This window comes from Chlorocebus sabaeus, chromosome 11, assembly GCF_047675955.1.
Source record: "Chlorocebus sabaeus isolate Y175 chromosome 11, mChlSab1.0.hap1, whole genome shotgun sequence".
Taxonomy (NCBI): domain Eukaryota; kingdom Metazoa; phylum Chordata; class Mammalia; order Primates; family Cercopithecidae; genus Chlorocebus; species Chlorocebus sabaeus.
Window position 1 is genome coordinate 782,592 of NC_132914.1, and position 26,809 is coordinate 809,400.

At 48.3% G+C, this 26,809-nt stretch overlaps 1 protein-coding gene and 1 non-coding gene across 5 annotated transcripts in view; both read right to left on the minus strand.

The window, feature by feature from the left end:
• Nucleotides 1-26,809, minus strand: part of NINJ2 (ninjurin 2) — a 96,925-nt gene that overhangs the window by 9,590 nt on the left and 60,526 nt on the right. Inside the window, exon 1 of one of the 4 annotated variants that reach the window (XM_073020323.1) lies at nt 24,018-24,374. The exons of the other annotated variants lie outside the window; for them this stretch is intronic. Within the exon in view, the coding sequence (XP_072876424.1) occupies nt 24,018-24,020 (3 nt within the window). The 5' untranslated portion in view covers nt 24,021-24,374. Of the gene's footprint in view, nt 1-24,017; nt 24,375-26,809 lie in introns of those variants that run through there. 4 annotated transcript variants of the gene reach the window in all.
• On the minus strand, nt 14,048-14,107 carry LOC119620768 (U7 small nuclear RNA). The gene has a single exon (XR_005237318.1). It is a non-coding gene; the product is annotated as a U7 small nuclear RNA (small nuclear RNA).

Here is a 26,809-nt window from a genome sequence, read left to right on the forward strand (position 1 = left end):
GTTAAGAGGCAGTCAGGTCATGAGGGCTCTGCCCTCATTTATGCATTAATGCCATTATCATGGCAGTGGGTCAAGTTATCTCAGGAGTGGGTTCCTGATTAAATAATAATAATAATAATAATAATAATAAATAAAAGATGATCTTGGCTTCCTTCCTCTCTCTTGTGCTTGCAAGCTCTCTGGCCCTGCCACCTTCCACCAGGGAAGGATGTGACATGAAGGCCTTCACCAGATGCCAGTGCAATGCTCTTGGACTTCCCAGTCTCCAGAGCCATGAGCCAAATAAACTTCTATTGTTTACAAATTACCCAGTCTCAGTTATTCTGTTACAGTAACACAAAACAAACCGAGGCATACCCTGCAAAAGGCCAGTGGTTAAAATAAACTTGTTAAAACAAAACCGAATTTATGACTTCATCTCACCCAGACCCTAGCTGGTCCTTCTCTGAAGCGGGAATAATATCTGCCCTGTCTAGCACAAAGGGCTGCTAGAAAGATCAATAGGATAATGTGGGTGAATGTGCTTTGAAAACTGTGAAGTATTAAACAAATATGAGACGAGAGGGAAATCTATCCCACACAGGATTATACTCCCACGTGTAGGCCTAGAGGCATTTTAAATACTGTGTTGTGACTCAGGGCCCGTCCCAGCCCCAATTTCGAAGTAGTCACCATTTATGGTCCTAACAACTTCCACTGTGTTTGAAGTGCCTCCTGTACCCATGAGGCAGCCTCTCTCCTCACTCCTGCTGGCTCTCACCTTCGAGCTGCCAGCAGGAAGAGAAATGAGCACACAAGCCCACCTGCACGGGGTCTCCAGGGTCATTCTTACTCAAATGTAGTCCTCTCTCCTGGGGCCCCCACCCACCTCTCTAGCCTGGTCCCCAGCTCCTCCTCCCACCCCTGGAGAGCGAACCCTGTGCCAGACTCCGTGATGCTCAGACGTGCGGGGCCACACCAGATTACTCACTGTTCCCTGAACACACCCCACCCTTCCCAGCTGCTCCCGCTCTGCTCCGGGACTAAAGGCCTTTCTTTCTTCCCCATGCTGCCCCTGGGGAAAGCCTTCCCTCCTTTGTAGACCCTGTCCCCAAGTGCACTCCACCAAGGCCCTGTTTGAAAGAAGGTCGCTTGCTCCCTGGCCTGTGCTGGCCTTGGCGTTATTGAGACCTCTTGAGACGGCTCCTTCTGCTGCCCACTTTAGCACATGGACCCCATCTCCACAGGCCTGAGTCCCCATGGAGCCTAGCTCAGCACCTTGTCCGCAATAGGTACACAATGAATGATGATTGCATTGAATTTTTACGAGAGAGCTTTTTCAAAAAAGGCAAAAGTCAGGTTTTTTCAGGGTGGGGCTTCATGCACAATGGCTTCTGGGTGGGGGAGAGAACTTTGCGAAGTGAACCTTTGCTCTTAAAATAAACGCCCCCACTGCAGGCAGAGCTCTTTTTCCCCTAGATCCTGCCTTTGCTCAGCAGTCCGGAGGGAGCCTCAGGGAATGAATGCCTGGGGCTGGAAGCTGCAGCTGGTCTTCAGGCCAAAAGCTGTAAAAGCTCAGACCCCTGAGGCCTTCTGTCTGGGGCAGGCTGCATGCAGGCTCCCTGACTGCAGCCTTCCTCCGCCAAGAGCGGTCATCTCGCCCTTAAAAATCAACAGTCTCTAATCCACGTCGGGGTGGGGTGTCTTTTGCGTGTTATTCCAGCAATAATAGGTGACTGGTCCAGAAACCTCCTCTGAGCCCTGGGCACAGTCTCACTGCGAGTTCCAGCCCTTGCCCGGAGCTGCACACTGAGGCCTAGACTGCAGCGCCGAGAGGCCACGTGGGGAGCGGCGTCCCGGAAGGCCTGCGGCGCCGCCGTTGCCCACCAGGGGGCGCCAGGAAGCAGCGTCCGCCAGCGCGGCGTTCCCCGGGCGTTGACCCCTTTGTGATATGGAGCTGCACGGGTTTCCCTGCGACAAAAGGGGCCACAGCTCGCAAACGGAAGCAGGGCGTGCAGGGAAGAACAGGAAGGCACGTGCGTTGAAACGGGAGCGCAGAGGGGCCTGCTTGCTTTTTTATTTCAGTTGTTACTGGTTTTTTGAGACAGGGTCTTGCTCTGTGGCCCGGGCTGCAGTGTGTGGCCCAGTCATAGCTCACCGCAGCCTCCACCCCCGGGGCTCCAGCGATCCTCCTGCTTCAGCCTCCCAAAGTGCCGGGACTGCAGGCCTGAGCCACCGCCCCCCCCCCAGCCTCCTTACTCTTTCTTAGGGAGCAGTTTCCACCTCCCCAGCAAGAGGTCACCTTGTCAGTGGCTTTCAGAAAAGACTGGCTTCTCCGGGTTCAGAGTTAACCGTGGATTTACCCACCACACAGACATTTCCAAAGAATCGATCTGCTGCCTCTCAATATCCACCCTAAACAAGAGCACTTTCCCAATCAGCGCCTTGTCCTGGGCCTTCCAGACCCGTCTGGCCTTTTGCTCTTTGCTCTACGCCCACTTCGGCTTTGAGGTTCTCAGAGACATCCCCCAAGGCCTCCCAGCCAGTCTCTGACTTCAATCCTGCTCATCCCTCAAGGGCTAACAAAATTGCTAAAATTTGAACAGTGGTAATTAAATAACGATAATGCTGTATGCCAGGCATGACTCCACAAAGCAGGTAGGAATACGGATGGTCCCCGGTTTTTCACCATCGTAAGCAATAAACTTTACAAACTGTACTTCGAGTATCCACACAACCACTGTCTTTTTCACTTTCAGTACATTATTCAATAAATTACAGAAGATATTCGGTACTCTGTTATAAAGGAGGCTTTGTGTTAGACGATCTGGCCCAGCAGGAGGCTAGTGTAAGTGGGCTGAGCACACTGAAGTTAAGCTGGGCTAAACTATGAAGTTCAGTAGGCTAAGTGTGTTAAATGCATTTTGACTTACAATATTTTCAACTATGGGTTTATCAGAATGTAACTCTATCATAAGTTGAGAAGCAACTGCACTCCCGTGTGTGTGTGTGTGTGTGTATATATATATATATATATATTTTTTTTTTTTTGAGACAGAGTCTCACTGTGTTGCCCAGACTAGAGTGCAGTGGCATGAGCTTGGCTCACTGCAACCTCCACCTCCTGGGTTCAAGCGATTCTCCTGCCTCAGCCTGCCAAGTAGCTGGGATGTAGTTCCATTCTGCAAGTGAAGAAACTGAGGCTCAAAGACATCAAATGCCCAAAGTCACCAGATACTAAGGGATGGCTCCATTGTCTAAATCCTAAGCCTGCGTTTTTTTCTCCTATATACCAGTGGCTCTCCACATGTGGTCCTTGAAGTAGCAGCAGCAACATCACCTGAAAATTCACTAGAAATGAAAAATTTTTAAATTTGTATAGAGATGGGGTCTCACCATGTTGGCCAGGCTAGCCTTGAACTCCTGAGTTCAAGCAATTCTCCTGCCTCAGCCTCCCAAAATGTTGGGATTACAGGCGTGAGCCACTGCACCAGGCCCTGAGATCATCCTTTTATTTTTATTATATATCTATTTATTTATTATTTATTTATTTATTTTGAGATGGAGTCTCGCTCTGCCACCCAGGCTGGAGTGCAGTAGCGCGATCTCAGCTCACTGCAAGTTCCGCCTCCCGGGTTCACACCATTCTCCTGCCTCAGCCTACCGAGTAGCTGGGACTACAGGCACCCGCCACCACGCCTGGCTAGTTTTTTGTATTTTTAGTAGAGACAGGGTTTACCATGTTAGCTAGGAATGGTCGTGATCTCTTGACCTCGTGATCCGCCCGCCTCGGCCTCCCAAAGTGCTGGGATTACAGGCATGAGCCACCGCGCCTGGTCTATTTTTTTTTTTAAGACAGGGTCTCCCTCTGTCACCTAGGCTGGAGTGCAGTGGTGCAATCATGGCTCCCTGTAGCCTCAAACTCCTGGGCTCAAGGGATCCTCTTCCCATAGCCTCCTGGGTAGCTGGGACTACAAGTGCACACCACTACACTATATTTTTACAACATTTTTTGTAGGAATGTGGTCTCACTATGTTGCCCAGGCTGGTTTTGAACTCCTGGCCTCAAGGGATCCTCTCATCTTGCACCCTCAAAGTGCTGGGATTACAGGCAGGAACCACTGCACCCGGCCGAGATCATCCATTTTTTTAAGTATTAGAGCTGGACTTTGAACCCAGGCAGGCTCTGGATTCTGTGTCCTTAACTGCTACAGCCCTGGAACCATAGGCTGTGTAAGCTCCTCAACGATGGGGACCAGTCTAAAATATTTACAGATAGCATATCTAGATCATTCCAGAGAGGAGTGAATGGATCAAAACCGTCTTTTGAACCAGTAGCCAGAAGCTGCAGCAGCTCCTGTCTCCCCAGCCCAGTGCTGCCGGCTGCTGTTCCTCACGGATCTGTTAGGGTCTAGTGCTTTTATTCACAGATGCTTTTCGTGTCCTCCCTCAGAAGCACTTAGAGCCTCTCTTGTTTTTGCTGAACCTTAGATTTTGTGGTGGAGCCTAATTCCAGATAGGAAACCTAAACACGGGTAAGTGGAAAGGACTTTCAGAACAATTATCATGAAGCAAAATATCAACATTCCACATAAGGGTGTCTATGAGTTTTGTACGTCCCCACTAGATTATACATTTCCAAAAGGTAAGAATTATTTCCTCGGGATTTAAGGCAATTAGAATAAGAAGCAATGAGAGCTGAGCCTACCGTCTCTGGCTATCATCCAGGTGAGACCTCATGAAGTAGCTCAGATCTGACAGTGAGATGGGAAAAGGGAAGGTGGTGAATTTCCCACCCCACCCAGCCCTGCAGACAACCTGCCAAGATTCCTGTTGAGTTCAGGTCAGCAAACCTGTTTCCAGCTCCTAGCTTGAGCTAGGCACCTAGCAGACAACAAAGATCTCCGCCTTCCCAAAGCCCCTGTGAAAGAAAACTAGAATCTTGGGACCCCCAAATTCACTATGCCGAAGAGGAAGTTCAGCTTGGACATGGAGTCACACAAAACAAAACCAAACCGAAAGACAAAACTGCCTTCCCTGTGTTCCCAAACCGCAGTCATTTCACAGGCTTACTTTACCTTACATAAAATGCGGATTCACTGAGCCCAGGACAAATTCATAACTGAGCCGCCCCCACTCCCTCTTTTCACACGTAAAATGCAGATTCGTGGAGCACTATCCGAGCCTCACAGGAAGGCAACCGTAGCCTTGCAGCCTACCCACCCTCCTTTTAAAACATCTTCCCCTCTTGCTTTGCTCTTTCCCTTTAAATAGTGAAATTCCCAAAATCCTCATTGGAAAAACCACAGGTCACAGGTCTTACGGTGTCTGTTTTTTCTGAGTTCACCTTCAACCTTGGCAAAGTAAATCTCTCATTTCGGTTTACATCCTATTCTCCTAATACCCTAAAATGACAAAGCTTAGCAGAGAATAAGTGTATAAAGGGGGAAGCCAGGAGATGAAGAGAACTTATCCATCCCTTCCCAATGGAAAAGCTGCATGGGAACAAGGGGGCACCTAGCCTGGAGTGCTGAATGAATGAAGGAGTGAATTAATGATGCACTTGTCAGCATGCGCAGTGGCTCACACCTGTAATCCCAGCACTTTGGGAGGCCGAGGCGAGTGGATCACTTGAGGTCAGGAGTTTGAGACGAGCCTGGGCAAAATGGTGAAACCCCGTCTCTACTAAAAATACGAAAATTAGCCAGATGTGGTAGTGGGCGCCTGTAATTCCAGCTACTCAGGAGGCTGAGGCGAGAGAATCACTTGAACCTGGGAGGCAAAGGTTGCAGGGAGACACGATCACGCCACTGCACTCCAGCCTGCGTGAGAGCGCGAGACCCTGTCTCAAAAAAAAAAAAAAAAAAAAAAAAAAAGGATCCATTTGTCATTCACTGTATTCATTCAGAAGAGACCTCAAAGGCAGGACCAGGGCGAGCTGAACTCGGTGAACCTCTTCTGTGGTGCCTTCTGGGGCTGCCCGCCAATGCCTGTAGAACACAAACACCCCGACTGCACTGCTGACCCCTCCGTACACCAGGGCAGCCACAGTGTTTTCTGTGTGTGTGTGTGTGTCTGTGTGAATGTGTATGTGCCCATGTGTGTGTCTGTGTGTGCCTCTGTATGTGTCTGTGTGTCTGTGCATGTGTGTATTCATGTGTGTGTCTGTCCGTGTCTCTGTGCGTATGTCTGTGTGAATGTGTGTGTGTGTCTTGTGTATGTGTCTGTATGTGTGTGTCTGTGTGGATGTCTGTGTCCATGTGTCTGTGTGCCTGTGTGTGCATGAGCATCTGTGTGTGTGCATGTGTCTGTGTGTCTGTATGTGTGTGTGTGTGTGCATGTGTGCCTGTGTGTATTCATGTGTTTGTGTGTCCGTCTCTGTGCGTATGTCTGTGTGAACGTGTGTGTGCGTGTCTTGTGTATGTGTGTGTGTGTCTCTGTGTGTGTACATGTGTCTGTCTCTGTGTGTGTACATGTGTCTGTGTGTCTGTGTCTGTGTGTGTGTACACGTGTCTGTGTGTCTGTGTGTGTCTGTGTGTGTGTACATGTGTCTGTGTGTGTGTCTGTGTGTCTGTGTCTGTCTCTGTGTGTCTCTGTGTGTACACGTGTCTGTGTCTGTGTGTGTACACGTGTCTGTGTGTCTGTGTGTCTGTGTGTCTGTGTGTCTGTGTGTGTCTGTGTGTGTACATGTGTCTGTGTGTGTGTCTGTGTGTCTCTGTGTGTGTACATGTGTCTATGTGTGTGTGTGTCTGTCTGTCTCTGTGTGTCTCTGTGTGTACATGTGTCTGTGTGTCTCTGTGTGTGTACACGTGTCTGTGTGCAGGTGTGTATCTACTGTTTCTGAGCTCAGCAGTCTCCTGGGTCCTGGCCATAGACCCATAGGTGAGACAGACAAGGCAGGGTTACTGATGCACTATCCGGAGGGAGCTCGGGGGACCGAGGAGATCACGACAGAGAAGTCCCTGAGCAGAGCCCGGGGGTCAAAGCCCCTCCTGACTGGTGGGCCAGCCTGAATCAGCTGCCCCTGCCAGCTTCAGCCAATCCAAGGAGGCCTGGGCCTGGAGCCAGCCTGTCTGGATTGCCCTGGACTCGGACTCAAGCCTTTTCCCTGCCAGCAAAGCAGGCCCAGCCTGGGTCCTCACACCGCGGCTCCCCTGTTCTCCCTCGTGATTCGAAGGTGGCCGCTCACACTTCCTCCCAGCCCCCACACCCGCACCTGAGCAGCAGCTCTGTGAAGTGGGCCAGGGTCCGGTCTGGGGAGCAGGTGAGCCGGGGAGGGCCGGCAGGCGGGTGCAGGGAACCGACTGTGCTGCGGACCGTCCAACTCACACAGCTTCGGTGCTTCCCAGCTCACTTGTCTATAAAAAGAGGAGACACCCCTCTCTTCTCATGGTGAGAAGCTTGTATCTGGTGAAATAGGTGAGCTGCTGCTGAACTCAGCAAAACCCTCAGCAAATCCCAGGCGCTGACTGACTCAGCCCCAAGGTGTCCTGAGAGCCAGATTCTCCGTAGAGGCTGAACTCGCAAACAGCCCAGCCCCAGAGGGCTTCCAATCCACAGCCTCTCCCTGGCTCCCTGCCCTGACCCCACGCGCTGCCAGGCTCCCCATGCATCCCTCTTCACTTCTTGCAGAGGCCCCGTGAGGGGAAACAGGCTCCAGCGAGGAGGGAACTTACCCAAGGTCACATGGCTAGGAGATCAGAGGTAAGATTTGAACCCGAGTCCGTCTGAGGCCACAGCTCAAACTCCTCACCACTGTGTTCCTCCTCCCACAGATCTTAGGCCAGGGCCCCGGGGAAACCTCTCCTCCAGTGCCTAACACAGAATTCGGCGGGGAGCCTGTGCTCAGGAGCGACTGAATGGACGGATGCAGGCAGGCAGGCAGGCTAGTCCTGCCCTTGGCGCTGGCCCAGATCCAGGCTAGAAGCGCCCTTTCCACAGAACAGGGTGATGCCCCAGGGCAGCCGGGCAAGTGTCAGGTCCCTGCTGGGCCCTCACCCTCTTTCTAAAAATACGAATGAGTGGGAGACCCCCACGGCCACCAAACAGATACCCAGTCGCTCTCTGGGGTCAGTCCTTCCCGCCCGACAGCTGACCCCTGTCATCCCTGTGACTTCACTGCAAGGCAAAGTCCAGTTTGGCAGAGGTGGGGACTCCTGGGCGGCCAGGAGACTTGACCCAGCCTCGCCCATGCTGAACTGTGGGGTGCCAGGACAACTTGGGGGTCTCTAACCCCGAGTCCAATCAAAGCAAACCCTTCTTTTTTGCTGGGGCCATGAAATGGAGGCAGTCAATTCCCGCGAAACCTCGAAGTGTGAGTGGCAGCCTGGCTTGGGGACGTGGACACTTAGAGCCAGGACAAGGAGTTGAGGCCTGGCACTGCCCTGCATAGCTGCATGGCTTGGGACCTCTCTCAGTCACCTACTAAAAATGGGGATCATAAGATTACAGAACAGTGATAGTATTAACCTATTTTTAAAGATCTATATTTACATACTTAGATCAATCTGACAGGATACGGACTAAAATATTAAGCATCATCTCAAGGCAATAGGATATCAGATATTATTTTCTTTTTTTGCTTTATCTGTATTTTCTAATTTTTCTTCAATGAACATTTGGAGTTAAAAAAATCCAAAATGTTAAAGCAACAACCATATAATTAGTACTTAAGTATTTGTCTTGACTTACAGGAGAGTTTGAGAATCATGTTTATTGGTTTACAAACTGTAAAGTTCTTTGCAAATGTAAATAGTTCTTATAATTTTCTCCAAGGGCATTTTGGAACTACAGGGATAGGGAGAGAATAGTTTCCTGGCCAGGTGCGGTGGCTCACACCTTTAATCCCAGCACTTAGGGAGGCTGAGGTGGGCAAATCACTTGAGCCCAGAAGTTCAAGACCAGCCTGGGAAACATCGCAAGACCCTGTCTCCATAAAACACTTTTTTTGGCTGGACACGGTGGCTCATGCCTGTAATCCCAGCACTATGGGAAGCTGAGGTGGGCTGATCACCTGAGGTCAGGAGTTTGAGACCAGCCTGGTCAACATAGTGAAACCCCATCTCTATAAAAATAAAACAATCAGCTGAGCATGGTGGCACCCGCCTGTAATCCCAGCACTTTGGGAGGCCGAGGCAGGTGGATCATCTGAGGTGAGGAGTTCGAGACCAGCCTGGCCAACATGGTGAAACCCTGTCTCTACTAAAAATACAAAAATTAGCCGAGTGTGGTGGCATGCACCTGTAATCCCAGCTACTCAGGAGGCTGAGGCAGGAGAATCACTTGAACCCGGGAGGCGGATGTTGCAATGAGCCGAGATTGTGCCACTGCACTTCAGACTGGGGGATGGAGCAAGATCTCTCAAAACAAAAACAAAAATTTAATTAAAAATAAAAGCAGGCCAGGGGTGTGCTCACACCTGTAATCCCAGCACTTTGGGAGGCGGAGGCGGGTGGATCACGAGGTCAAGAGTTCGAGACCAGCCTGGCCAATATGGTGAAACCCTGTCTCTACTAAAAATAAAAAACAATTAGCCAGGTGTGGTGGTGGGCCCCTGTAGCCCCACCTACTTGGGAGGCTGAGGCAGGAGAATCGCTTGAACCGGGAGGCGGAGGTTGAAGTGAGCTGAGATTGCACCATCGCACTCCAGCCTAGATGACAGAGCGAGACTCCTTCTCAATAAACACATAAATAAAAGTAAATCTTTCTTTTTGCTAAGGCTCCATTTCCACCACCATGAAATGGAGGCTCTCTCTGCAGTGACCTTCATCTGCAGGAGCCTGCTCACACGAGAGAACGGCTGCCACCAGTGATTCTCTCCCCTCCATGCACTGGGCTCTGGTGCTGTGTGTCCTGGGCTCTGGGGCTCTGGGCTCCCCTGCTGCACGCTTGTAACCCTTAGCGTGAGCAGATGGTAGAACTGCCCATGCCAAGAGGGGTCCACACCAACTTCTGGAATAAACAAGGCCAAAGGGAAAGAGTAGGTTTGCCGGGGACAACGTCACACCAGGAAGCCCCATAATTCAACAGCGGCGCCTAGGATTTCAGGGTCAGTTCTGTGCTCGTCAGGTAGGCGATGGTTGGAGGAAGGGGGAATGGTTGGAGGGAGATGTGAAGCCTGGGCTGAGCACAGGCACGGCCACACTGCGTAGCACCCTGGCCTGCTCCGCGGATGAGTCAGCAGCGTCGATGAAGCACCCACTGTGTGCAATGCCCTGAACTCTGTGCTGAGATGATAGCTCTGTTTGCTTTCCAGCCAATCAGCAAATATGTATTGAGCATCTGTCTATTTGGGGCAAGTCAGAGTCCAGAGGGCATGGCTCAGAGAGGAAGAGCTCGGACGGAGTTTGTGATTGATTACAGGAACGGGTGCCGAGCGAGAGATACGACGGGTGGAAGAGCAGGAGCACCTCCATCCAGGGGTGTGGGGGAGGCTCTGTGGATCTCAGGGCCATCTCAGCTGGCTCCAGACAGACAAGAAGCCTCCTTCAGAGTGTTCTTCTGGTAATCACCGAAGCTCTGCCTAATAGAGGAGACTGGTAACAGGTTTCTAAATGAGTATTAATGTAACCCACAACAATTTGCATGGCCCAGTAAAAATGAACATATGGGGCCCCTCCTTCAAACTGATAAGAGTGAGCCTCAGGAATGAAGTCTAAAACAGGGGGGAAAAAAGATTCAGAATTTCAAGATGGCAAAAGCAGAGCATTAGACCAAGTGCAGGACGCTTCTCAGCACAGGGCCCACCTAAGCAGGCCCTGGGAAGCCAGCCCAGCCTACCTGGAAGAGCAGGAGATAAGAATTTGGGGTTTCTGGTTATCAGGAGGATCGCAGGCCTTGGGAAAGCCAGTGACAACTTCATTGTTTCCATCCTGGATCAAGGTCGGCCTCCAGGTGAGATGGCCCAGCCAGATCTGGCTCGGTCCTTAGCCCTTCCCTCTGGTGTCTCACATGATGGTGTCAACAAGGCCAGAGGCTGCTGGCTCTTCTCTCAAAAGCCAGGGCCAGGGAGCCACGCAAAATGCAAACGCCAATGCCTTCACTGGTGGAAGGGATGGGAGGTGGAAGGGGTGGGAACTGCTCCTCCCTGGGCAGCGCACACCCGCTCAAAGGCATCCAACCTCAAAGTGCACAAGCTCCCATCCGCCGACAGGGCATGCGTTTCAGCCCTGTGTCCAACCTTCCCGTCTTATAAGTCAGGACACAGAACCATCGGGGCAAGGACCTCTCCAAGGCAACAGAACTGGGCGGCTGAAACTGGACAAAGGCTTCTGTGACTCCCACCAGGGTCCTCTCCCCAGCAGCCCGGTGCCCTCCCGTGCCCTCTGACTGGATGGTAGGGACCCAGGTGTGCGACGCCTCTGCGGTGACCTTCGCCTTCGGGGTCCTGCTCACGTGAGAATCACTGCCGCCCACGGGGGACGCCACTCATGGGGCTCTGGTGTCGTGGACGGAGCTGAAGTTTGGGTGGGAGAGCTCACTGTCCCCTGCAGGCCTTTAACCCTTAGTGTGAGGAGACGGCAGAAGCCCTGGCCGTGCCAAGAGGGGTTCATATCAACATCGGGGATAACCAAGGCCAAAGGGAAAGAGTGGGTTCCCCAAGCGCAGTTTCTTTTCCTGCTACTGAACACCTGGGGGAGGAGGACACTCAGCCCTTCCTGAGGAACGTCTCTGCCGGGGTTCAATAGTCGTGGACTAGAGTCCGGACCTGGACTCAACAAAAAGACTAGGGGAGCAGGAGGCAAGAGCCAGCTTACCAGGACGGGCTGCAAACGGGGAGGTCTGGATCCAGGGTAAGCTGCCCCTCCAGAGGAAGCAGGCCCAGGAGCCCCTGGGAATGCAGACAGGCTGAACCCACAGCACAGTCCCCATGGTGGGAGCAACTCCCAGTCAAGCGGTGGCAGAAAGCACTGCCAGGGTGTCCACGGCTTGTTGCGCAGGACGGAATGTCTACACTGGCCTTTTACAGAATCTGCACAGCTGCCTGAGGACAGAAGCTGAGGCTGCATTGTAAGGATATGCAAAGGGAGTCCCAGAGGAATGAAGTCCCTTTCTTAGGGCTCTTAGGCTCTCTGACCAGTGAAGTTCTAGAGCTGGGACGGGAGCTGGGCTTTCCTAGTCTTGGTCTGGTGCTGGTGGTCTGGCCTCTGACCACTCTCCATCTCTGCCCAGCGCTGGGACATTCTTCCCTGTCCCGGGGCCTCTGTGCGGGTGGGGGCGGGGTGGCCAGGGATCCCGCACATCACAGGCAGGTCACCAGGATTTGTAGAGCGGACTGAACGCCCCATCCCCCGTGTTTGAAATGCCCTCGGGGCCCCTCCTGCCATCCACCCAGGAAGCTCTTCCTTCCACTAAGCTGGTTATTTCCACCACAGGGCCGTGAGGACACCTCCCACCTGTCACTGTCTGTCCTCTCACTGGACGGTGAACTCCTTCAGGGTAGGAGCCGGAGCGTGAGGCTGGCACTTACTGACAACTAGCAGTTGTTTTAGCCACGAAGGGAGGGGATGACCTAGCAGGCTACACTTTAGACATGAAACGACAGCCACCACAGTCCCCAGACCTGTGTGCCATCCTTCCACTATGTACACTTAGATAGGTTTCCCCTTGAAAAAAATTCCCAGGATGTGAAAAGCCAAATCAATTTACAAGACGGCAAAATGGCGGAAGGAAGGGAAGGGAGGGAAGGAAGAGAAGGAAGAGAAGGGAGAGAAGGGAGAGAAGGGAGGGAAGGGAGGGAAGGGAGGGAAGGGAGGGAAGGGAGGGAAGGGAGGGAAGGAAAGGAGGAAGAGCCGTGTTGCAAATGGACTCCCCGCAGTCTCCTTCAAATAGTTCCCTTTGTGAATATCTTTCTAATCTTAGAATGAGGAAAACCTTTATAAGCGTGACATCAAATCCGGAAGCCATAAAGGATCCACACATTTGACTGCATAAAATTAAAATTAGTTGAATGCAAAATAGTAATAGCATATCCCCCTATAGCGCTTATTTCATGTCAAACCCTGCACAGAACACTTTATATATCTGAAGTCATGTCATTCTCGTAACAATCCCATGGGATAAGTACTGTCCTTATCTGAGGGACTCTGAGGTTAAGTAACTGAACTATGGTCATTCAGCTAGTAAGTCACGGACAAAACCAGGGTGGCCAAGTAGCCTGCCTTCAGAGCGTGCTCCAGCCATTCCCTCGACCACCACACACCACACAAAATCAGGAGACAAAGACAAACGGGGGAAACACTGCTGCACAGAACACAAAGGACTGATTTTCCTGAAGTCTGTGGAGGCCTTAAAAGTGAGCCAACAGAAAAACAGAGTACAAACAAGCAAGCCCCTGAAGAAACATCACAATGTGTGTAAGATATATGCGTAGCCTACACGATTGGTGAAGATTCAAGAGACTGGTAACACTCAGTGTTGGTGAAGACATGGCTGAAAAGCACTTTCACAGACTTGGTAGAAATGTAAATTACTACCAAATGCACCAAAATTGTTACAATCTTTTTTTGGAGGACAATTTGACAATTATCTCTTAAAATTTAATAGTCTTACCTAGTAAGTCCACTTCTAGGAGCCTCCCGCAGAATAAGTCTCCCACAGAAAATGCTCTCCAAAGCTCAAAAAGACAAGCTATTCAACGCATCATTATCGACAATGTCAAAACCTGGCAATGAGTCAAATTGTAATCAATGGCGTGTGGGTTAAATAAACTGGCCTACACCCACACAATTAAATACTACATACGTCTTTGAAAAGAGAGAGGTGTTCTTGTTCCATCAGTAAAAAACAATGAACAAAATGAAACAAAACAAAAAGAATGAGGTAGATCCCCCTGTACAGATACAGAAAATATCTAAAATGTATTTAGTGGGGAGCCAGTCGGTAAGAACATGATATGATTCTATATTGGTAAAAACGAAACAAAATATTCAGAGGATCCACTTTATATTTCTATGCATCAGCATCAGCATAGGAAACAAACGTGGGAGGAATTTATATCACACTAAGGACTTTCCCTTTCTTTCTAAGTTAGATGTTTTCCCAATTGTAGGTTTTTTCCTCATAGGAGTTTGGTTTCAGTAAAAACCAGGAAACCTGCTAGACAAATTCTAAAAGAGCTGTAATCCTTCCAACTCTAATTTTTCACAACTAAGACATCATCCTTTTATAATCAGGAAAAATATAATAATGATGAGATTAAATATACGAGAAATAGCAAAAAAAAAAAAAAAAAAAAAAACAAAAAACAAAACAAAAACCCCCACCCTTCCCTGTTTACTTCTTTGTCCTACAAGCATGTGCTGGGTATGCTCCTGAGTCCTAGGCACCGATGTCTCAGGCTGGGCATGCAGAGACGAATCCATATGGCGCCTGCTCTCAAGAAACTTCTGGAATGGGGGAAACAGATGGTAAGTTTGGGGGAGGATTGTCTCCTTGGCTCAGTTTTCCTCCGTGGGATGAGGTGGATGGGCTGCTGTGGCGGCCGTCTCAGAGAGGGTGGGGGCTCACTGTCAGGACCCAAGGGGCCCTCGGGTACGGGTAGAAGGCAGAGGTGGAGCGGTGTGGGGCAGCGGATCAGGCTGGGGCTGGTAAGGGACTCAGGCTTTGCCCTGAGGGCGGCAGGGAGCAGTAGGAAGATTTTCCTCAGCTGGGGCATCCTTAGAGCAGCATTTCATTTCTGATTTTTGTTATTTTTTGTAGAGACGGTGTCTTGCTATATTGCACAGGCTGGTCTCGAACTCCTGGTCTCAAACAAGTGGTCCTCCTGCCTCAGCTTCACAATGTGCTGCAGCAGCATTTTAGCAGGAACATGATGGAAGCAGCTCGAAGGATGGGCTGGAGCGGAGAGCCATGTGCGGGGAGCCCTGCTGGGGGTCTGCAGCACAGCAGTGGGTATAAAAATGGGACTGCCCCAAGACAGGGTGAGGAAATAGAACTGGCAGGGCTGGGTGAGCGATTCGATGCTGAGGTGTGGGAAAGGGAGGGGTGGAGGACGACACCCTGGGCTTCTGGCCGGTGGCAACATCGTGCCTTCGCAGTCTGAAAATGCACCCTCAGCGTTGCAGCCCCAGTAGGACTCAGTTGATGAACAACTTTCCAGGAATGTGGCTCTTGTGTAAAAGGGGCACCTTGGTAATCTGCACAGACACAGTTGCCCGGTGTGGATTACGGCAGGCTGCCCAGCCACTGCCCGGGGCACTCGGAAGCCTGTCAAGGGCATAGTCCTTTGAGGCTGATGCTTACGGCTGATCGGAGCCCAGGACACCACCACTTACTGTCAAGGTTATAGGGAGGTAGCAGAGAAAAGAAGTTCAGTGAGAGCGGTGCCTCTTTTCAAAACGGTGTGACAGTCCCTGGGTTCTCCGGCTCCTGTTTCGGGATTCAGTGTTGTTAGGGCCTCTCACCGTCACATGGTTTGTGTGAACCAACCGTCAGGGCAGTTTAGGTACTACAGCATGCTGGGTCCTCAGCAGGGTTCAAGCAGCCGGTGCCAGGCCTAGATCTTACAACTCCCGGCAGCATCTCCCCTCACCTTCTGCTTGCTGACAGCACTTAGCTGGGCAGAAATAGCCCTGCCACTCATGCCCACATCAACAACCTGGGCTGTGTGCTCTCCTGCTGCAAGGCCCTTTCTCCTAGTCATGACTACCACCACCGGCTGCCGAGGACTGAGTGCTGACTCGTCTACTGTGTTGGTCTGAGGGTTGGGGGCAATTCTGAGTGCAGAAGCCCTCTGGATGGGCAGTGCTAGAGGAGTTCTATAGAGCTGGTCTTAAAACCAGAGGCCTTTTGACTGAGCTCCGGGTCCCTGGAGGGACAGTGTCTGCTGTGAACAGATGCCACGGAGGGAGCAGTGCAGTGTCACCAGTCTGGCTTCTCTCCCCAGGTCCCTTGGGCACGTCTTATCTTATTGTGCAGCTGGGCTGGGGGTGCTGCCAGGCTTTGTGGGAGTTGGCTGCGAGGGCCAAGGGTGTTTCTTCAGAGATATTTCCCAGGTTCTGGGCATCGTTTGCACAGTAAAACCTTCTGAAAGAGCGAAGTGGCCAGTGGCAGGTATGGTATGTGACTTAACTAGTCAATTTTGAGCAGACAGAGGGCCCCCCGGCATTTTTCCCATGTCACCCCCTTGCCCCTCCTGCTCTGCTCATCCTTCCAACTGTTCCTTTAGCCTGAAGGCCTGGAGCTCCAGCCACCAGGCTGTAGCCAAACGCATATCTTGTTTGCATTCTTGGTGAACTTTCCATTAATCGGTGACAGATGAAAAATGGGAACTTTGAAGTTAGAATGGGGTCAAGTCTGGCTTTTCTACCTGCTAGCTAGGTGACCCTGGACAAGTTAAGTTGTCTGAGCCATTGTGTCCCCAGGTGCAAAATGGGGTAACAGATAGTCCCTACCTCACTGGGTCGCTGGGACAACTGCAGGAAACATTTAAAATAGTTCGGGGTGTGCTATAGATAACACGAGGGAGCTATCACTGCTGGAGGAGTCCAGAGTGGACCTGTCATGGTACAGTCTTGTGAATATCCAACAAAAAGGTGTTGAACAAAAGAAGAAAGATGCTGGACACAGATTATGAAGAAACAGAATAACTAGCTTCTCTGGCCGGGCACAGTGGCTCGCTCCTGTAATCCCAGCACTTTGGGAAGTCAAGGCAGGGGGATCACTTGAGGTCAGGAGTTCAAGACCAGCCTGGCCAACATGGTGAAACCCGTCTCTACCGAAAATACAAAATTAACTGGGCAAGGTGGCGCATGCCTGCAATCCCAGCTACTTGGGAGGCTGAGGCAGGAGAATCGCTTGAACCCAGGAGGTGGAGGTTGCAGTGAGCCAAGATCATGCCATTGCCCTCCAGCCTGGGCATTAAGAGCAAAATTCCGTCTCAAAAAAGATAACAATAATATTCAACTACAGATTATTTGGTTAGTTGTAAGAACCAGAGCATCCTAAGGAACGTAGTCCAAGTTCAAGCTCTGTTCAGGGATAAATACTGTCATTACAAAAAATAGTGAAAATAAGCAAACTGAAATTCGTCTCAGAAAAGTTATGAAAAGAACAATTAAACACACCTTAGGGAAATAGCAAAGAAGAACAAAATTAAGATAATTACAGAAATTTGTGAGTTACAAGGATATGAGTAGATTGAGTAAACAAAACTATGGAATGGCTTTTTTTTTTAAAGAAAAGTAAAATAAATCCTTTCCCTAAAAATGCAATCAAGAAAAAAAACAGGGAAAAAAATGAATGGACAAAAGTAGAGTTGATACAGATGTTATAAATATAGTAGGAAAGAAGATATTTTTAATGGAAAAGAAATCCAGAAATCTATGTTAAATATAGGAACTATTCTCAATGTATTAGGTTTACTGCAATACTGACTTGGTGTAATGACTATATTGTTTATTTGGTAAAATATTAAGGCACAATTACTAAGAACTCTTAGGGGCAGAAACGAATAAGAAGGCAAGAATTTCCCTGCGATACGTCAACATTTACTACCCAGTCAACTTTGAAACAGATCTTAAAACCCAATGAGTGTTAAAGAAGCATCACAGGCAGGGCGCAGTGGCTCATGCCTGTGATGAAGCTTATAGCTTCATCACAGCTTCCCAGCACTGTGGGAAGCTGAGGTAGGAGGATCGCTTAAGCCCAGGAGTTTGAGACTAGCCTGGGCAATAGGGCAAAACCCTGTCTCAACAAAAAGTAAAATTGGCCAGGCGTGGTGGTGCACACCTGCAGTCCTAGCTACTCAAGAGGCTGAGGTGGGAGGAGCGCTTGAACCCAGGAGGTTGAGGCTGCAGTGAACCGTGATTGTGCCACTGCCTCCAGCCTGGATGACAGAGTGAGACCCTGTCTCAAAAAGGAGGAGGAGGAGGAGCAGAAGGAGGAGGAGGAAGAGGACAAGGAGAAGGAGGAGGAAGTAGAAGCATAAGAGGAAGAAAAAAGAAGAAGAAGAAGGAGGAGGAGGAGGAGGAGAAGAAGGAGGAGGAAGAAGGAGGAAGGAGGAGGAAGGAGGAGGAAGGAGGAGGAAGGAGGAGGAAGAAGGAGGAAGAAGAAGGAAGAAGAAAGAAGAAGAAAGAAGAAAGAAGAAAGAAAGAAGAAAGAAGAAAGCAGCAGCAGCAGCAGCAGCATCAACAGCAGCAGCATCACAAACTTATCAGGGAAGGGGGCAAATTAGTTATCAAATAAATTTCAAATAGCTTAAATAAAAGTAAAAAAGAAACAATAGAGGGAAACTTCCTCAACTTCATAAAGAATGTCTACAAAAAAACCTATAGCTAACATCACACTTAATGGTGAGAAACTAAGAGCTTTAACACTAAGACGGGGAACAAGGCAAGATCTCCCCTCTCACCACTCCCTTTCAACATGATACTGGAACTCCTAGCTAATGCAATAAGATGAGGAAAAAATGTATACAGATTGGGAAGAAAGAAACAAAACTGTCTTTGTTCACAGATGACAAGATCGTCTATGTAGAAAATCTAAAATAATAAAGAAAATCCCTGAAACTAATAAGCAATTATTACAAGGTTGCAGGATACAAGGTTAATATACAAAAGTCAATTGTTTTCCTATATATCATCAGTGAATAAGTGGAATCCGAAATTAAAAACACAATGCCATTTACATTAGTGCTCAAAAAATCAACTACTCATGTACTCCATAAATAGGTACAGATATTATATATCAATAACAATGAACTACTTACATATAAATCTAACAGAATATTTACAAGATCTATATGAAGAAAACTACAAAACTCTGATGAAAGAAATCAAAGAACTGGGCTGGGTGCTGTGGTTCACAACTATAATTCCAACACTTTGGGAGGCCAAGGTGGGTGGATCACTTGAGTCTAGGAGTTCATGACCGCCCTGGGCAACATAGCAAGATCCTGTCTCAATTTTTTTTTAAAAAATAAAAACAAAAACAAAGAAGAAAAAGAAAGAAAGAAAACAACAGAATAAATAGAGAGATATTCCATGTTCATGAATAGAAAGACTCAATACTGTCAAGACATCACTTCTTTCTAACTTGATCTACAGATTCAATGCAATCCCGATCAAAATCCCAGCAAGTTATTTTGTAGATATCAACAAACCAATTCTAAAGTTTACACGGAGAGGCAAAAGATGCAGAATAGTCAACTCAATATTAAAGGAAAAACATAAAGTCAGAGGACTGACACTCCTTACTTAATACAAAGCTACAGTAATCAACACGGTGTGATATTATCAAAAGGGTAGACAAGTAGATCAATGGAGCAGAATAGAGAGTCCAGAAATAGACCCACATAAATAGAGTCAACTGACCTTTGACAAAAGAGCAAAGATAACAAAATAGAGCAAAGATACTCTTTCCAACTAACTGTGCTGCAATAACTGGACATCCACACGCAAAAAGAAAAAAAAGAGAATCTGGACACAGACCTACACTCTTCACAAAAGTTACCTCAAAATGAATCATAGACCTACATGTAAAACACAAAGCTATAAAATTCCGAGACAGTAACAGGAGAAAATCTAGATGACATAACATAGGATAGGATGACATAGGATTTCCATCCTAGGTTGTTACGTCATGACAATATGACTTTTTATATACAACACTAAATGCACAATTCATGAAAGAAATAATTGATAAACTGGACTTTATTAAACCAAAAGCCTCTGCTCGGTAAAAGACAATGTCAAGACAATCAGAAGATAAGCCACAGACTGGGAGAAAATATTTGCAAAAAATACTGGCCAGGCGTGGTGGCTCACACCTGTAATCCCAGCACTTTGGGAGGCCAAGGCAGGTGGATCACCCAAGGTCGGGAGTTCGAGAGCAGCCTTGGTCAACATGGAGAAACCCCGTCTCTACTAAAAATACAAAATTAGCTGGGCAAGGTGGTGCATACCTGTAATCTCAGCTACTTGGGAGGCTGAGGCAGGAGAATCGCTTGAACCCGGGAGGCAGAGGTTGCAGTGAGCCGAGATTGTGCCACTGCACTCCAGCCTTGGGGACAAGAGCGAGACTCCGTCTCGGGAAAACAAAACAAAACAAAACTTCTGATAAAGGACAGTTATCTAAAATATGTAAATTCTTAAACTTTTAAAATTCAACAATCAGAATATGAACCTGATTTGAAAAAATGGGCCAAAGACCTCTTCACAGACACCTCATCAATGAAGACGTAAAATGGCAAGTAAGTACATAAAAAGATGTCCACATGATATGCCATCAGGAAAGTGCATATTAAAACAACAATTTGATGAGAATGGCCAAAATCCAGAACAGCGATGATACCAAATGCTGACAAGGATGTGGAATGACATCCTTGTTCATTGCCGGTGGGAACGCGAAATGCTACAGCCACTTTGGAACACAGTTTGGCAATTTCTTTCAAAATTCAACATACTCTTCCATACGATCCAGCAACCACGCTCCTTGGGATTTTCCCAAATGAACTGAAAACTTATGTTCACACAAAAATCTGCACATGGATGTTTATGGAAGCTTTATACATAATTGCCAAAACTTGGAAGCCACCAAAATGAAAATACTCTGTAGAATAGCATGACGGTGGAAACATGCCGTTATGCGTTTGTCCAAAACTGTAGAATGCACAACATACCAGGAGCGACTCTAATGTAAACTACAGATGTTGCGCGGTAATGATGTGTCGATGCAACCTCATTAGCTGCAACAAATGGACCCCTCTCCTGGCGGACATTGATAATGGGGGCGGCTGTGCATATGTAGGGACAGGAGCCATAGGGGGAATCTCTGTACCTTCCTCCTAATTTTGCTATGAATTTTGCTGTGAATCTAAAACCACTCTAAAAAAATAAAGTTTAAAAAGAAAGAAACAAACAATAAAACCAAAGACAAGAGCGTGACTCAATGGAGAAAAATTTTCCAAATATAAAAAAGTGGCAAGCTGGATGCGGTAGCTCATCCCTATAATCCCAGCACTTTGGGAGGTTGAAGCAGGGGCATCCCTGGAGGCCAGGGGTTGGAGACCGGCCTAGGGAACATGGCAAAATCCTGTCTCTACCAAAAATACAAAACATTAGCCGGGCATGATGGCGTGTGCCTGTAGTCCCAGCTACGGGAGGCTGAGGTGGGAGGATCACTTGAGCCCAGGAAGTCAAGGTTGCAGTGAACTGTTATTGTACCACTGCACTCCAGACTGGACGATGAGAGTGAGACCCCGTTTCAAAAAACAAAAACAAAAAGGCAGAATTCACAGTGGAAAAGATTAATGAACATAAAAAAAAGTTAAACTTCTGTCACATGAAAAACTTTTTAAAAGTCATGTCACAACTATTACAAATTTATACCCTAAACCGAATAACACACCTATTAAGTACAATTATGATCCCAGTTTTCTAAAATAAAACAAAATGCCTTTATATACAAAGGGGAAAAATAGAAGGCGAGACACTAAATGGTCAGCGGCTGTAGGTTGTGGGTTTCTGGGTGATGTCTGGTTCCACCATCTGTGTGACCTTGTGCAAGTCAGTTCACCTTTCTGTGCCTCAGTTTCCTCACGTGTAGCATGAAAATGATAATAGTACCTTCCTGACAGGCTGGTTCTGAGCACGACATGGGTTAACGCACGTAAAGTACTTATAAGATTGTGCAGCACTCAATAAATCTTAGTGTTGCTATTATTATGAGTTTCTTATAGACAGGCTTGTGAGATTTCCACTGTTTGCCCAGGATACTAAGGGTTGTACTAAGAGCATGGTGACACAGGAAAACATAGTCTGACATGGACAGACTTAAAGACTATAAGGAACACACAAGTGAAAATAGACCAGACAAATCAAAGAATAAAGGCAGCACATATTATTCATGTGACATAAAACCACGGAGCTGTTCCTTGTATATGACGAATTGAAGAAGTCTCGAAGACATTGTGCTTTGAGGCAAAGTAAGGCCAAGTGAAATTTCTACTTCTCTTGCCATTGGCCAAGAACATTTCATGGAGGAGATAGAATCTGAGAAGCCGAAGAGGCGAATGTATTAGTGGGAGTTACCACTAACAATGCACACCAAGAAGTGTCGCGGGAGGCTCACCTTTGCAGGACAACCAACTCGGCGTTGAAGGTGTGGAGGGTCCGGGGCATTGTTGCTTTCGGGGAATGCCGGGCTATTAAAGGCCAGAGGGGCCAGAGGCCTTTGCCTTGTTGAAGCCCTCTAGTATAATGCCGGACCCTTCGGGTATAAAGGACAATTTATTATCTCTGGTAGGATTTTTCTTTGTAACTCTGGGCTCATTTGTGTAGGTAGGAGGTCCCCTGTGGAGAAAGCTTGGTCTCTCATATATAAACACAAGCACCTGCGGATAAGTTTCCTGTAAGGGGATGAGCTTGTTAACTGGTGGGAAAGGGAAGAGCTGTTCACACACACACCGTGTACAACCTGTGTGTGTGTGTGTGTAGATATGTACAGACAGCACTTTGCCAACACCCTGTTTCTGGTATGTGCGAGGATGTTTCCATGCTTGGCTGCTTCACAGGTGTTTTCAGTCACTTCCCCAGGGGGTAAGTGCGGATCTACTTTGAGCAGGTAGCTGTGTCCACAGCTCCGTTCCACCTCCACCCTCCTCCTTGCCCTTCCTCTGCCCAGAGGGAGGAAACTGGCAGTGGATTCCAGAGAGGACTGGAGAGGGCTGCCCGAGCTTGCCCATCTTACCAGACAGGGCTATGTCTAAGGTGTGAGTGCTGTGGACCTGGCCACAGGCCACTTTCGAAGGAGCTCACCCATGACTCAGCTTGGGCTGTGAGAAATGAGGAGAAAGGGAGGGAGACATTTAAAACACGGTCGTCAACTGAACCTAATTAGAGTCATTTGAGGTACACCTGATAGGCATCAAACTGTTTATAGCAATTATCTTTGGCCGATAGAATTAAGGAAAATTTAAAATCCTGTTTAATATTATTTTCTACAACATTTTAGTTTTAACTTTGTTTTTGAGACAGGGTCTTTGTTTGTCACCCAGGCTGCAGTACAGTGGCGCAGTCACGGTTCACTGCAGCCTCGACTTCCCAGGCTCTAGCCATCCTCCCACCTCAGCTTCCCATGTACCTGGGAACACAGGTGTGCACCACCACACCCGGCTAATTTTCACATTTTTGGTAGAGACGGGGTTTCACCATGTTGGCCAGGCTGGTCTCCAACTGCTAGGCTCCAGTGATCCACCCACCTTGGCTTCCCAAAGTGCCGGGATTACAGGCATGAGCCACCACGCCTGGCCTACAGTGCTTGTATTTTTGTTACAAGGATGTATTTCTTGTACCAGCCGAAAAAGAGAGAAATACTGAAATAAATAAAGCACACATTTAGAAAGTATTCCAGACCAATATGGTGAAACCCCATCTCTATTAAAAATACCAAAAAACTAGCCAGGTGTGGGGGCGGCGCCTGTAATCTCAGCTACTCGGCGGGGGCTGAGGCAGGAGAATCACTTGAACCCAGGAGGCAGAGGTTGCAGTGAGCCGAGATCGCACCAACACGCTCCAGCCTGGGGGACACGAGCGAGACTTCGTCTCAAAAAAAAAAAAAAAGTATTCCTCTCCCGCTCCGGTTAATTTGTTAGTGGATAAGAAATGAGAAGAACAAAGCTAAATCTTAGACATTTAGTGGGGGTCGTAGCCCCCAAGAAAAGGGGAGTGTCCTAGCTACAGTGCAAACCACGCATTGAGCAGCGGAGCCGTGTGAGACTTCACGACATGATCTCTGCAACGTCCTGCAAGGGGGGATTAGCCCCCCATTTACTGGCGAGAAAACAACTCAGAGAGGTTAAGAGACTTATCGGGATACCACGCATGTTGATGGCTTCATTGGGATTTGAACCCTGACTTGCCTCAGTAGAGCTGGGAGATCAGGACCACTCGGTCCCAGCAAGTCTGGAAGTGTGGGGGCCCTTCCCGCCCCACCACTGCACTTGGCCTACCGCCTCCCCTCCTCAGCTTGGTCAGACCTGCACCCCAGCGTGCCCAGGGGGGCCCACATTCCTCCCCAAGATGCCCCCACTGACTCACCATGGCGCCAGTGTTCACATTGTCCGTCTCTGGGCACAGGAGCAGCCGCGCTCTCAGGATAGCTCTGATACCAAGTTTTGCGCAGTTCTGGCCCAGTCCACCTCCTTCTGCCCGGCTGCCAGGGTCCTGATACTCAGCCCTCCCCTGCCTGGTTTCTGAGTCTGAGGAATGTGCCCAGAAGCAAACTGGCACTGAGATTCACATTTCCTCCTTTACTCCTTCCGAACGCCCGAGCCACTGGGGGGTCTTGGCTACCTCCAAGCTTCAATTCCTCAGGGCTGAATTTCTCAGCGATCTTGGGAGGTCCTTGCAGCTGGGTCCTTCTGGGAGACATGCAGTGAAGGTGATCAAGGCTATGAGGGGAAAAGGTGGTCAAGATAACGAGGGAAATGGAGCTAGAGGCTTTACAAAAATGGGTGGAGGCCAGGTGTAGTGGCTTAGGCCTGTAATCCCAGCACTTTGGGAGGCCAAGGTGGGCAGATCGCCTGAGCTCAGGAGTTCGAGACCAGCCTGGGCAACACGGTGAAACCCCATCTCTGCTAAAATACAAAAAACGTTAGCTGGGCATGAGTGATGCCGGCCTGTAGTCCCAGCTACTCAGGAGGCTGAGGCGGGAGAATCACTTGAACCCGAGGGGTGGAGGTTGTAGTAAGCTGAGATCGTGCCACTGCACTCCAGACTGGGCAACAGAGGGAGACTCCATCTCAAAAAATAAAGAAAGAATAAAACAAAATTAAATTAAAAATGGGTGGAGTGGAGAAACAGTTTGAAATTAGATGGAAGGCAAGGTGACAAATTTGTGTGTGTGTGTGTGTGTGTGTGTGTGTGTGTGTGTGTGTTGAGATAGTCTCCCTCTGCTGCTCAGGCTGGAGTGCATGGCGTGATCATAGCTCACTGCAGCGCTGACCTCCCGAGCTCAGGCAATCCTCCCACCTCGGCCTCCCACAGTGCTGGGATTACAAGCATGAGCCACCATGCCTGGCCCAGAATTGTTGTAAATTTCTTTTTTTCTATTTGTTAGGGTTGTTCTAGTATTTACATAATTAAAAAAAATCAATCTTAAGGTTTCAAAGGGTGAAAACAAGATTTGTAGAAATTTATCTGAACTCTCAGTAGTTAAAACACTCCCAATTCCTCTGGTAGGGAGATCTCTGTCCGTTCTTTGAAAGGCAGGTCCACCTTGACCAGAAGACTTATTATTTAGCTCTCTCCTCGCTGTGATTTGCTCTCTGCTGCATTTGCAGAATCTGGCAGAGAAGCCAGCGCATTGAGAACGCTCAGTATTTGTTGAATAAATGCATGAACTGGGTTTGCATCCTCATTTAGAATGCATGGAACTAGGTAGGTGCTTTTTGTATTACTTACCATGAATTTAAAAATATATCTTTTTAAAAATTAACTTAAAAAAAAAACAAATAGCCAGGTGTAGTGGCTTATGCCTGTAATCCTAGCACTTTGGGAGGCCGAGGTAGGCAGATCACTTGAGACCAGGAGTTCATTCTAGTCTAGACCAGCCTGGCCAACATGGCAAAACCCCATCTCTACTAAAAATACAAAAAAATCATCTGGGTGTGGTGGCAGGTGCCTGTAATCTCAGCTACTTGGGAGGCTGAGGCAGGAGAATCACTTGAACCTGGGAGGCGGAGGTTGCAGGGAGCCAAGATCAGCGTGAGCAAGAGAGTGCGATTCTGTGTCAAAAAAATAACTAAATGAAATAAAATGATCTCCATGGGAATAAGGGAGTAGAGTCTGACCCAGTTTATTTATCTGTCTGACTTGATAAACACCATTTTAAGGCACTGACATCCCCAGATGAAGCCAGTAGCAGTCCCTTAATTAATAACCATTCAATTAAGAACAGATGTGTCACTTCAGATGCGATGTCCTATCTGGTTTTGATTGAGGAGCCCATGCATACGGGACACTGGAGGCCTCCACACTCAGCAGTGATGACACTGGAGAACTGCAGTCAGACCTGGAGGGTTGACCAGAAACTCCACCAGAGCAGCTTTACTGAGCCGTAATTCACACGCCACACAGTTCACCTATTTAAACCGTACCGTTCAGTGGCTTTTAGTACTTACAGAGTTGTGCAAACATCATCACAATCAATTCTAGAACATTTTCATCATCCCCAAAAGAAGCCCAGTGCTCATCCCTGCCTTCTCCCCAGCCCTCGCCAGGCAACCACCAATCTCCTTTCTGTCTGTATAGATTCGGGAGAGCTCCTATCAGTGGGATCACATACTATGTGGTCCTTTGTGATGCTCATTTAGCGTAATGTTTTCGAAGTTCATGCTGTAGCATGTTTCAGTACTTCGTTTCTTTTTATCACTGAATAAATATTTCCTTGGATATACATTTTGCTTACAGGAATCTGAGTTGTTTTCGTTTTTTTACTTTTATAAATAATGCTGCTCTGCATATTCATTCGTTGTGTGAATGGATATACCTAGGAGTGGAGTTAATTGCTGGGTCATACAGTACCTCTGCGATCGGCTTTTTGAGGAACTGCCAGACTGTTTTCCAAAGTGGCTGCATCGTTTTGCATTCCAGCCAGTAACGTAGGAGGTTCCAGTTTCTCCGCATCCGTACCACTACTTGTAATTATCTGTTTTCTTAAAATAACAGTCTCCTAATAAGCATCAAGTGCTGTCTCATTGTGGGTTTTGTTTTGTTTTTTGAGACGGGGTCTCACTCTGTTGCCCAGGCTGGAGCGCAGTGGTACAATCATGGCTCACTGAAGCCTGGACCTCCTGGGCTCAAGTGATCCTCCCACCTCAACCCCTTGA